We start from the raw sequence: 13513 nt of genomic DNA, 5'->3' as shown, positions 1-13513 counted from the left end.
CGAAAAAAAAAAAAAAAAAAAAAAATCACTATCTGCACTCCATTTATAATGCCTGGCTACGGAGGAAAGGGATTATTGATGCTACTTCTCTTCCTCATCCTCCCTCTGCCTTTCCTCTATTTCCTCCTCTATCCCCTCCCTCCCTTCCTCTTTCTCTCCTTCCCCCATCCTCCTAGTTCTCCCCCTTCTCCTGTCCCTGTAACGCCAATCCTATGCAAAATTTCAATTCAGCAAATACATATTGAGTCCCAATGTCCACAGCATTCTGTTGAATACAATGAAACACAAAGTTGGCAGAATCCCATCCTTAACGAGGCCAATCATCAAATCTAATAGAAGAGGTAAAACCCAAATGCAAAAGAACATGTTGCCAGATGAAGTTTTAAAAAATGCTGTACAAGAGGTCTTAAAGAGGCTTCTCAGAAGAGGTGGCATTTGGAGGAGTAAAGGGTCATGACTGTTGCCTGAAATATGGACACATCCAACGCAACAGAAAAGGCACATGCACTTTGAAGAATGCTATCCATGCAAGAAGGCTCCTGGTATAGAGTAAGCCCTCCGGACATTGTCCTTAGGTTGAACTGGATCCAGCATGATGGAGAATGAGAATCGTAAGAATTCAGAGAAAGGAGCCCACTATGGGCTGGGTGATTTATTCAGTTAATTATTTACCCATTCATTTATAAATTCATTTAACAAACATCTTCTGATCATTCTTTATGCGCCAGGTTCTATACATCATGCTAGAGATAGAGATGGCTCTTACCAGTGAGGAATTTATACTCCAACTGGGGAGTCAGATTAATAACAGGATGATTATACTCTTGCATATGACAAATCCTAGGGAAGAAGGTGGGCAGGGTGTCTAACAACCAGGGCAGAAGCATTAAGAGAAGTTTTCCTGGGAGAGGTGAAAGTCCAGATGATGTACAAAAGTTTGAAGCAATAAGAAAACAAAAGAAGATGCCTGAAGTAAAATGTAAGAAATTCCATAGGCCTGGAATGAGGATATAGTACGTATTGGATGATGGAATACGACAAAGCCAAGAAAATTGGCAACAGTTTGATTATGAATAGACTGGTGCCCGGGTCTATTCCTTATACCCATATCAGAGATTGTGAAGGGTTTTAAGCAGGGAAGTGACAGTATTTGATTTGATTTTAAGAAGAGCACACTGGCTGCTTCGATGGGGATGGATCAGCAGAAGTGATCAGAATCGAGAAGGCTGGTTTGACAATCACTGCAATGATCCAGGAAAGAGAGAAATGATGATGGGACGAGGTGAGCCAAGACAGGGGTAAAGAAGGAAGCATTTCTAATGAGGGGTTGGATATTAGTGCTGGGTATGGAAAGATGGACTGAACTCAATAAAAGAGAGAAGGGAAGTCATTTAGGGCGTGAAGAGATTCTGAGTTCATGAGTGATAGGAGATAGAGACTGGTCTGGAAGAAGCTGAGGTTTCAAGAAGAGACACAAGGAAAGAAAAGAAGGGGTAAGGAGGAGGAGGAGGGAGAAAGAGAAGGAGAAATAATTTAAGATCAACAAGTGAAATGGGCCATTCGAACGTGAATATTAGGAGGAGGCTCTCAAAACACAGCAGAGTCTCGGGTGGCCTCTCTGGAGGCGCAGAGTGTAGACGATGCCTGGAGTCTGGCATCCCATATCCCCTCACTGCCTAGCATCCCATCTCTTCAAGATCTTGACTGTACTCTTGTCCATCTTTCTCTTTTGGAAACTGAGAGTGGGTTAGTGACTTCACTCCTTTTTCACTGAGGAAAACACTACGTGTCATTGAATCTAAGATGCCATTTATTGTAAAACGTATCATTGTTTTGCACATGCTAAGAAAAAAAATAACCTGCCAATTAAACTATGACATACCATCAGTTATAAGAAACATTCTAATTTCAGAGATATTAAAATCTAAAAAATCTTGTAACACATCTATGAAAAGTGATCAGAAGTAAAGTTTAAGAAAATGGTCCCATTACCACAACTGTGAATTGTACCCACCCCACTTATGGGTCCATAGGTTCTCCTTCCCTTCACTCTGTATGAACTTGCAGGAGCTCTTATCTAAGGCAAATAATTCCAGTCATATACAAGATCCTATTCCCTCTTCCCTGCTCAACTATGACCCTAAAATAATCCCTCTTACTCATAGAATCAATGTTTCCCTCTCTGAAGAATAACTCCCATCAGCATATAAAAGTTTTGTTGCTTCTATATTAAAAGAGAAGAAAAACTCATGCACTCCACGTCACCTTCTGCTATTGTGCCATTCACTGCGAGATTCCTCCGTAGAGTTTGCTAAACCCCTACCTTCACTTCCTCTCTTCTCATTTTCTCTTGACCTCACTCTACTCAGGCTTCCACTCCCATAATTCCCTCGAAACATCATTGTTAGGGTCACCCATGACCTCCATGTTGCTAAGCCCACTACTCTGTTCTCATCTTCATCTTACTCATCCTATAAGTGGCGTTTGACACAGTTGACAATGACCTCCGCTTTGGAAAATATTCTTCCCTTGGTTTCCAGGATACCACACTCTCTTGGCTCTCGTCCCACGACACTGCCACCCGCACCCCTGGCCACTTCTTAGCTTCCTTTCCTTGTTCCTCATTAGTATGCCTTTACCCCAACTCTTTGATATTAAATTCCCCATGGCTCAATAGCTGGATTCCTTCTTTTCTCTATCTACACTCTCTCCCAAGATAATCTTGTCCAATCTCATATCATTAAATATCATCTCTATGCTAATTTATATCTCTGTTCTCGCCCCTGACTTTCCAAATGTCCACTCATCATTGACAATCGTATATATAGGAGACTTCTCAAACCTAGGTTCAAACCCAATTAGGTTCGAATCCGATTCCTCATATCCCACCTGAACGGATCCCTCCCACAGTATTCACCGCAGCAGTAAGGCAATGCCATCATTGCTGTCACTCAGGCAAAACTTTGGGAACATCCTCGGCTTCTCTCTTTTTCTCACAAGCATTTTCTCAGTCCATTGCCAACTAATGTCAGCACTACTTAAAAATATATCCACAATCCAATCACTTCTTACAACCCTCATTGCCACTGTCATGGTCCAGGCCGCCATTTTCTCTCACCTTGATAAACACTATAGCCTCCAAGCTGGTTTCTCTGTATGTGGTCTTTCCCCCTACAGTTCTTTTCTACGTAACAGTCATAGTAATTCATGTAAAATGTAAGTCAGCTCCAGTCACTCCACTGCCTGAATTTCCAGTGGCTTCTCATTTCATTCAGAGTAAAATATGACGTCTGTTCCATGGTCTACAAATTTCTAGATGACCTATTCCCACACTATCTCTCTGATTGTAAAGAAAATATATTTCTTTCTTTACTTCTTTCTTCCTTTCTGCTCCCCCAACACCCACACACTAAATATAAACTCCAAAATGACTGACTTAGCTTATTCACGTCTCTACATCCCGCTTTTAAAACCATGTCTGACATATAGTTGATGTTCAATAAATATTGCTAAGTGAATAAGTGAATGTGTGAATGAAGACATTTCTGGATTATCCCTAGATTTCAGCAAAAGATTTTCGCCGCATCTGTTTCCACTTCAGTGCGCTACAGAAGCAGAGGTCTGCTCTCTGTACATCCATCTCACCAGATGGATACTAGATTAAATTACATGACAATGTCGGTAAAACACTCAATGGGCTTCTTGTAGAAAGAAGGATAAAAATAAGAAGTTATCATTATGCCACTAGCATTATTACAACTCGTTTAGTTCGGTGGTTGCTGCTTTGACTACTCATAGCCTCTGCTCATTTCCATGATCCTTTTTCTTCCTCATTTTGAGTCTCCTCCAATCTTCCCCTTTCTGTTTCCTATTTCCCTCCATCTTTGCCCTGTTTTGTGAATCTTTTATGAAACACCACAAAGTGAATGTCATTAGGCTGTCATTCATATCACCCTCAATCTACCCAAATAAGCCTCTGCAGAATCTGACGCCAGCCTCATTCAGAGGCTTTAGGAGGGGAATAGAGGAATACAGAGCAACCCGTTTTGAGAAGGAGAAACTCTGAAGTCAGGTCGGGTTAAAATTCTGGCTCAATCACTTATTAAGAAACCTCTCTCAGCCTCAGTTTTCTCACCTACACAATGGGGATGTTAGTTATGCCTTCCTTATAGGAATGCTATGAAGATTAAAAATGAAATAAATCCAGTTATACAGAACAAATAAATAAGAGTTAAAATAAAAACAAATACATAAATGTAAATATAATAAAAATAAATTAACACAGTCCCTGGCACTGAATGCAGTGTTCTATAAATAGCATCTATTATTTCTGGTTCCTCCACCCCTCAGTCCCTTCTAGCTGGGCTGGATCACCTCCTGATCATTTGTCTCTGCTTTATTCATGTCTTCTCTTTGCAGAGGATGTCAAGATAGAGCACATTATTAAATAAATTTTTAATAGCTGCATATTGTATACACAGAAATGTATACATATAAATCATGTGTGTACAGCTGCATGAATTTTCACAAAGTAAACACATTTATGTGTGGCTACTGTGATCAAGAAACAGAACATTGGGCTTCCCTGGTGGCGCAGTGGTTGAGAGTCCGCCTGCCGATGCAGGGGACACGGGTTCGTGCCCCAGTCCGGGAGGATCCCACATGTGGCCGCGGAGCGGCTGGGCCCGTGAGCCATGGCCGCTGGGCCTGCGCGTCCGGAGCCTGTGCTCCGCAACGGGAGAGGCCACGACAGTGACAGGCCCGCGTACCACAAAAAAAAAAAGAAAAGAACATTACTAGGACTTCCAGAAACCTCTCTCATCTCTCTTCAGTCACTTCTCCATTCCTCCTCCACAAAGGTTAATGCTCTTTGGAATTCTAAAGCAATGAATTTGTTTTACTGTTTCTGAGCTGTGTAAGAATGGAATCATACAGCATTTCCTCTTTCGTGTCTGGCTTCTGTTATTTAATGTTGCATTCATGAGATTCTTCTATATTTTTGCATGAAAGGGTAGTTGATTCTTTCTCATTTCTGTATTGTAGCCCATCATGTGAATGTATGAGAAGTTATTTACCCATTTTTTTGTTGATGGGCATTTGGGGCTATTTCCACTTGGGGGACTATTTTGAACAAAACTCCTATGAACATTCATGGTTTTTGGTGAACAAAGGTCACATTTCTGTTGGGCATATTCCTAGGAGTTGTAATTGTTAGGTCATAGGGTGAGGACATACTGAGTTTTCAGTAGAAGCTGCCAAGAAGAGTTTTCCAAAGTGATTGTACTAATTTATTCTCCCAGGAGCAATGCATGTAAGTTCCCAGTGTTCAACATTGTCACTCCTTGATACTGTCAGATTTTTCAGTTCAGCCAGAATGATCGGTGTGTTATGACACTGTTTCAATTTACATTTTCTGAGGACTAGTAAAGTTAATCACCGTTTCAAATATTTATCAGCCATTTTGATATTCTTGTTTGCGAAGCGTCTGTTCATGCCTTTTGCCCATTTTCTTGTCTTTCCCGATTGTCTGCCTTTCTCTTATTGGCTTTAGAGGTTATTTACATATTTTACACATGAGTTCTTTGTCAGATACATTTATCACCAATATTGCCTTCCACTCTGTAACTTGCATTTTCATTCCATGCATAGCATCTCCTGATAAACAGGAATTCTTAATTTTAAAGTAGTCCAACTTATCAATCTTTTTCTTTTACTTAGTGCTTTATGGATGCTACTGAATAAGTATCAGCCTACCCAAAAGTCATGAGATATTCTTCTGTCTTATATTTAAGAAGTTTTTTTGTTCCACCTTCCACCAGGAGAATATTTTTCCTCCTTTCTATGATTCCTCTACCTAGACAGATAGAATGGATTACCTCCTTTTCCACATCTCTGTAATAGTACGCATTACTTTTACTAGCCCTACTACATTACACACTACCTTGAATCATATGTATTTTCCCGTCTGTCGGCTCTATCTTATTCCCACTCTCCATTCACTCAAACCTAAATCTTTCATGGTCTTTTCACTAAATCCTGGTAGTGACACCTCCTAAGTAACTCCAAAATTGGTCTATTTCTCTCCAGCCCAACTGTTGTTTCCATGGTTTCAGTCTGTGACATCTCATCTTCAATACTGCAGTAGCCCTTAACTAACCGGTCACCAACCTCCAAACTACTCCTCTCTAATTAATTGACCACACAGTAGCCAGAGTGATCTTCCAAAACATTAATAATCTCTTCCTGCTACTTTGTTTTTTAAAACCCTTTTATGGTTCCCATTACTCTCAAATTAATATTCAACTCATTAATGTGCTACAGAGGCCTTCTAGGATATGACATATTATTTTGCCTTTCTCACCATTGATATCTCTGCTTTAATCTCTTAAGATCTTTTCAATTTCCTTGAATGCCCTTCACGAGGACTCTGCTCCATAGCTATGTCCCTGCCCCTTCTTCACTCTTCAGGTCTCATTCTGTGCATCTTTTTATCAAGAAAACTTCCCTGATTCTCTAGTAGGTGAAATTTCCATACTACTGGGTATCAAAGAACCGTCACAATTTTTTTCCATCCAAACTCATTGCACATTATTATTTGTCTAAACCCATGTCTTTTGATAGAGTGTATATTTCCTTGGGGCGAAAAGTATGTCTGTCTTGTTCACCACTGTTTTCTGTGCCTATAGCTCAATGACAACATGAGTTCTTGAAAAATATTTGCTGAATTGAGTTGAACTGATTTGTGCTCATAGGCCCAGGATCTAGCACTGAATTTGGCCCATAGTCAGTCTCGATAAAGGTTTGGTGATTCAGCATCTTCCTAAGCATCAGTATCGATTCAATCACCAACATGGTGGAATGATGATTAAATAGTTTCTATAACATCCCTACCAAACGTCACCAACATATAACCCTAATAACAAGAGAGTCACTATATTTCAGCAGGACATTCCAGGTTTGGACATGAATGTGCATTAGAAGGTCTATTTTATACTGAGTTTAAACTGAGATCTAGTTTAAACCTGGGATCCTTGTAGTTTCCCACATGTAGATCAGGTTTGCCCTATTTTATCCATATTATCGAATTTGACTAACTTTTCTGCAAGACAGCCCTTTAGGTATCCACAGACACATCCTTTTGCTCTAAGTCCACCTTCATCAGTTATGTATTATAAGACACCCTCCTTCAGTTTCTTGATGTCCCTCTTGAAATGTGCTGCCCACACTTGGACCCAATCTTCCAGGTGTGCTCTGACCAATCTAGAACAGAAGAAAGCTGTCATCTCCTTCTTTTGTGTGAATAACATACTGCTCATAATGTAACCAATGGCAGAGCTGGGTTTTAGGACTGAGGCTTAGGCTACAGGTGCTTATTGAGAAAAGGAGTTCAAAATTACATGTGAACATGAATATGCAGAATGAGAAAATTTAGGGACTTAGAAGTGAGGGAGCCCTGGATCTTAAGCTTCCTTAGCTTCACTGTAAATCAGCTTCTAAATGGCCCTAAGATCTTAATAAATTCCTAGTGAGATCCTGTTAATCCCAACTAATTTACTCTGATTATAACTCACCTCCTACGTGCACAGCAGGGTGACCAGACACAGACCGGAGCCGTACTTCCTGGATTCAAACCCTGCTCATTCCACAAGTTCACTGTAGGCATCACAGGAGCTAATATTGAAAATCCTGGCGCACCCAAGGTAGGTCTGTCTTCCTTATTCATTTCTTATCAGGCATTACCAAACTCATCTGTCTACTCTTTTGTCTCCTAAAGGGGTGTAGGATTATTCTTCATGTATTTGAGGTTTTGTGTTGTTGGCTTCTGTTTTAACGCTAAACCACTCTCTTGGCCTGAACTTTCCTGATGGATTTTCATTCATTGCTCCCAAGTGACACCACCAAGCTTGTTGCTCTGTACCACTTTCCAACCATCTTCTATAACAGGAGCATGAATCAAAGAGTTGCCAAGGAACCAGAATATAAAAGTCATATTAGGCTCTGTTTAGCTCGACCTGCCAATCTCAACCCAAATTTCCTCCCACTGACATTCAGAATCACCTTTATCAGATACCTTTCTAAAAGGTCACATTCTTAGTTCGCTCAAAGTTAAAGCATATGACATTTTTTATGACGATAAAGTTAATACACGATCATTGTAGAAAAGTTAGAAAAGGAATTGGAAGACTAAAATAAATCATCCCTAACCTAATCACCCAGAAGTAACCTCTTTTAACATCTCGCATAATTCCTTGCAATGTTATTTTTCCTTATCCTTTTACATTAAGATCATGCCATACATTCAGTCAGAAACCAACCACTTTTTAATTAACATTATAGTAAATCATTTTCACGTATCCTGAAAATTCTTTATAAACAACATTTTAGCACCTGCCTAATATTATGTTGTATGGATGCTACATAATTCATTTAGTCTCCTCATGTGGAAAATTGAGATCTTTACATTGTTTTTTTCTTTGCTATTATAAATTATGCTTTTTAAAACAGCACTATCTATACTTAAAGTTTTATCATTTTTTCCCCCTACAATCTCCCCTCCTCTTTATGATGAATTAATCAGGATAAAATGACTATTTTAAAGAGTGTATTTTCTTCAAGGTCTTGAGTATATATGGAGCACATAACATGTACCTGACATATAATAGATAATAAACAAATACAAATATGTATGTATTTCAACAAATTAATCCTTAGAATTGTTGTAATTTCACTAGCCATGCCTAAGAGGATCCGTCTTTCTATATTCCAGCCAGCACTGAATGTTCTCATTTGTAAACTCTGCTAAAAGCACACACACACACATACACAAATACATATGGGTGTATGAATATACTGAAGACCACTAATGATTAACAAATAAGGAGAAAGAAGTTTACATAGAACCAAAAGTTCTATAAAATGCCCTATAGTTCTTGGAATTCAAATAATATCTGCCAAAATATATTGAGAATCAAACACAATAATGTAGGAAATTCAGAGGCTATGATATGAAACTTTAATATATATTAGATCTGGAACATCTATAAATAACACTGTTTAGACATTTTCATCAAAATAATCAGATAAAGTTCATATTTCCATACTTTATATCTGAAAACTAATTAATAACCATGAATTTAATGTCCCATATATGTTAAAATTTTTAAAAAGACATCATATCACAACTGCCTTAATTTGCATATTTTTAGTTTTTGTTGGTTTCTCTGCCTTTCATCTTAGTTTTCATTCTCCCTCCCCATCATGCCTCCTGATACCCTCTCATCCCTCCTCCCCCAGGCTGCTCTCCCCTCCCCTTCTCTGTTCCCATCATTTCCACTGACATCCTACCTTGAAGGTGCAGTTTGCTCTCCGTGCTTTGCAGAAGGACGGAACTCACAGAGTCCAGATTGTCATAGCTGTTACAGCCCAGAGGCCCAGTGCGTGTCTCTGTGACCTGGAGTGGACATCAAGGGCGACAGATGTGAGACAGATGCCCTTGTCTGGGACAGATCCTGCAGAGTCAGGCCCCAGCAGAGCTCAGGCAGCAGAGAAAGCCTGACCTGAGCCAGTGGCCACTTCTTGAGCCCCTTGCCTGTGTCAAGGACCATGCCTGACTGTTGCCAAGCAGACAACGGGATAGCAGGGCAATCTAGCAGACTGGAGCCAGGACGCCCACGTTCTATCCTTGGTTCTCACTGCACAAAGCCATTTAAAGTATTATATGAACTAAAAATAAGTGGAAACACTATAGTGTATTTCAAAAGCATGGGCTTTGGAGTTAGTAGAGTCAGTGTTAAATCCTGGCTGCGTCCTTTATTTGCTGTGTGCCCTCAGGCAGTCACTTCTGTAAGCCCCTGCAACCTGAAGCTAGTAAATCCTTCCAGGAAGGTGGTGAGAATAAACCTGATGGGTGTAAGTGCCTGACACATGGCATATGCTCAGTAATTGACATCTTATTACCAAGAGTCTCTATAAAATTGTAACGTGCATTATCGATGAGTACATATGCATTATCATTAGGCAAGAACAATAAAATTATTTCCATTTTCAAAAAAAAAAAATTAGCAAACAGCACAGTCAGCTCCACTGCAGAATGATCACCCCAACCTCTGGTGGTGTGTTTCTCAAACACTGTCTTAGAATAATTGAGGTGGTGGACAAGAGGGAAACAGCTAATCTAAAAGATAACCTTGAAATATGAATGGTTTAGTATGTAAAGTGGTTTCTTCATGTCTTTAGCCTTTACTTTCCATTATTTAACACAATCACTTGTAGGCTTGTTTTGAGGTTTGCATCCAGATGTAAGGACACAGCACTGACTGTTGTCAGGAATGATGACTTGGGAAACAGTCACACAGATCTCCCAATGCCAGCTCTGCCCCTGTCCAGCAGCAGAGCCTTGGATCACTAACTCCTCTTTCTAAGCCTCAATTTCTGCATCTACACAATGTCAGTAATACTGTTACCCACCCTAACGGTAAAGGGATCATATTTTTGAAGTATCTAGCACTTAGGAAACAGTACAAAAATGGAAGGTTATTAGGCTTCGCTTTTAAAAAATAATTTATTCTTTTTTGTATACAGAGTAATGACCTCGTTACTGTTAAATGAGATTCAAAACTACCAATCCATCTTGCTAAAGATGCTCAGGAAGAGAAACCAAGGGCAAAACTTCCCCACCTGGGTCAGCTGCTCATCTTAGACAAAGCTGGCAGGGAGACCAATTCTAGCCAGCTGGGTCTTGAGGTAGCGTCAAGAAATGGCTAGAAAAATGCAAGTGCCAGATTGAGCGTCGAGGATGGTGCTATTGCAAGAATGGCTTCTTGAGTGGCCTGTGTGCAATTTCTCTAAGAAATTCCTCGTAAGGAGGCACACCGCACTTCCGGGATGCACAAAAGAGCATGACTTCTGACAGAGCTTCAATATCTCAATTCCGCATCCCATCCCGCGGGCAGGGAACCATTTGGTGATAATGAAAACCAGGCCTTTGCTTCATTCAGACTCCGAGGGCTTCATCAAACTCCATCTCTCTGTGCTGAGCTCCCTAACACCATAATCCCCCCAATATAGGCGATTCTTCTCAGATAAGCTGGCTCTTTGTTGATCTGATTTATTTCTCCCCTTCCTCCCTCCCTCCTCAGCAAGTCTCTCCCCTCCCACATTTTTTCTCTTCCCTTGGTCAGTTTCTGACTCATCTGCCTGACTTCCACCAACACTCCCCGGCAACCCCTCATCCCTTCACACACACACACTTTTTCCCTAGAGATACCTTTTAAAGTCTTGATATAAGACTAGGTCTGCATTTTATTCAGAAGAAAGATGCTCAGGAAGAGAAAACAGACTGAATAATGAGGTAAAATGCAGGTATAATCTGGTTTAAGAAACTTTGAGATGCAAAAAAATCTGTATTGAAACCCTCCAAAGAACTAATCCTTCTCTATCAAAAATATCCTCCTTTATTCTCTTTATAAAGGTAATCCTTGAATTTACTGCATTTAAAGTGGAATTTTTTTAAGTACCTATGCTCTAAGGCATTGAGCTGAAAGTCTCCACAGCTGCTCTTACCAATGTGGCTATTTAAACTTAAATAAATTAAATAAAAAAAAAAAACCTTACAAATTTAGTGTCTAAGTAGCCACATGTCACATGCTCCATAACCCCATATGACTAGTGGCTCCTGTCTTGGCCAGCACAGATACAGTCTCTCCATTATCTTGGAAGGGTCTATTGGATAGCGCTGGGGTAGATGAGCATGGGTCTGATTTATAAATAAAGTTTTATTGGAACACAGCCATGCCCATTTTTTACACATTGATTGTATGGCTAATTTTGTGCTATAGCAGCACAGTTGAGTTGTAGTAATACCGATCATATGACCTGCAAATCTTAACATATTTATTATTGACCCTTTACAAAAAATCCTCGTGGATCCCTGGTCTAGAGAGTAGAGTTCTAGTCCCTGTTAATGTACTGGCTAGGTGTGTAACCCTGAGCAGAAGTTTTTAACCCTTGGACCTGAGTGTTCCCGTCTGTAAAATGGGGAGGGAGCATGAAAAACACAGGTGTTAACCAATTACTGACCTAGGCATAATCTGACTCTTGAGAGCTCTGTGACCTTTCGAAAATGATTTACCCACTGTAGCCTGTTCCTTCACCTAGAAAGGGAGTCTGGAAATCATCCACACAGAGCTTTAAGAGTGAAGGAGAGAAAGCCGGGACGAAGTGAGAGAGGGGCATGGACACGTATCCGCTACCAAACGTAAAACAGATAGCTAGTGGGAAGCAGCCGCATCGCACAGGGAGATCAGCTCGCTGCTCTGTGATGACCTAGAGGGGTGGGATAGGGAGGGTGGGAGGGAGACGCAAGAGGGAGGGGATATGGGGATGTATGTATATGTATAGCTGATTCACTTTGTTATACAGCAGAAACTAACACAGCATTGTAAAGCAATTATACTCCAATAAAGCTGTTTAAAAAAAAAAAGAGTGAAGGAAAGTACTATGGATAATTCTGCCGTGATTACAGCCAGGGCTGCCCCAGGAAATCAGTACATGTGGTCACCTTAATGACAATGCTCAGGATATTATGGGGCACTTGACAACCTCAGGCAGAGTGGTTGGTAGGGGGGCACTGTTAGCTCCCTGGGTAAGAAGCCAGGGATTTCATCTGCCCATTGACTCTCAGACTACCTTTGTGCAGTGCTGTTGTCTTAAGAGCCTGCCACCCAAAGCCACCCTCAAGCCGTACCTTGATTGCTCCAGTTGATATCTGGATCTCATGGAGCCTCCTCATGGTGCCATCACGGTCGACAAAGTAGGACGATGCCAGCTGGTGCAGAGCTTCAACACTTTGAGTGGCATTCCCTGACTTCCTGTCCAGGTGACTTTTGTCCATGTACATGGTCAAGGCCTCCTCCCCTGCACAGAAAAGGAAAGAAGCTCAGGCAGCCCGTTGAGCTTTGGGATGGGTAGAAAGCCTTCATGGCTTGGATGCCGAAAACAGCTTCAGACCTGTCATTAATTTTGCCCAAATTTCCTTCTGCCTCTGAATATCAAGAGCACAATGAAAGCAAGACAGTCCAGAGGTGTCTGTAAGCACCAAGCTCCATCAGGACGAAGATCATGAAAAGCCTCTTAGTCATCAAGTCCAGCTCTTACTAATCCACTTCATAGTTCTCACCAGCATCATCTCGTAACACAACTCACTTCCTCTCTTCAAGGCTCAGCCTTTTCTGTAAAATGATGGATTCGCCATAGATGGTCCCTTCCCATTCCTTTCTCCTCCTCCTCTGTTTCCTCATCATCATCCAATTCCACCTATTCCTCCTCTCATTTCTCCCCTCTCTTCTTCCCTTGTTCCTTCCTCCTTTCCTTTCTCTCTTTCTCCTTCTGCTACCCCTTCCCAGACAGATGGATGTATGGATGGATGGATAGATAAATAGAGATATAGATAGAGAGAGAGGGAGAGAGATAGAGAGATAAGACATAGTTTAAACACAGATACAGACAGATAGAA

At 40.8% G+C, this 13513-nt stretch overlaps 1 protein-coding gene across 1 annotated transcript in view; it reads right to left on the bottom strand.

Moving 5' to 3' along the window:
• The window catches only part of BRINP1 (BMP/retinoic acid inducible neural specific 1), a gene marked incomplete at its 5' end in the record, with an annotated part of 57900 nt that extends 44985 nt beyond the window's left edge, over window positions 1-12915 (bottom strand). Inside the window, 2 exons of the mRNA XM_007449799.1 lie at window positions 9346-9451; window positions 12746-12915. Of these exons, the coding sequence (XP_007449861.1) occupies window positions 9346-9451; window positions 12746-12915 (276 nt within the window). The remainder of the gene's footprint in view (window positions 1-9345; window positions 9452-12745) is intronic.
• Window positions 12916-13513: the final 598 nt, after the last annotated feature.

This window comes from Lipotes vexillifer, unplaced genomic scaffold (genome assembly GCF_000442215.2).
Source record: "Lipotes vexillifer unplaced genomic scaffold, Lipotes_vexillifer_v1.1 scaffold230, whole genome shotgun sequence".
Classification (NCBI taxonomy): domain Eukaryota; kingdom Metazoa; phylum Chordata; class Mammalia; order Artiodactyla; family Lipotidae; genus Lipotes; species Lipotes vexillifer.
The sequence above is the reverse complement of the archived record's forward strand: the minus strand, read 5'-3'. Positions and strand labels throughout refer to the sequence as shown.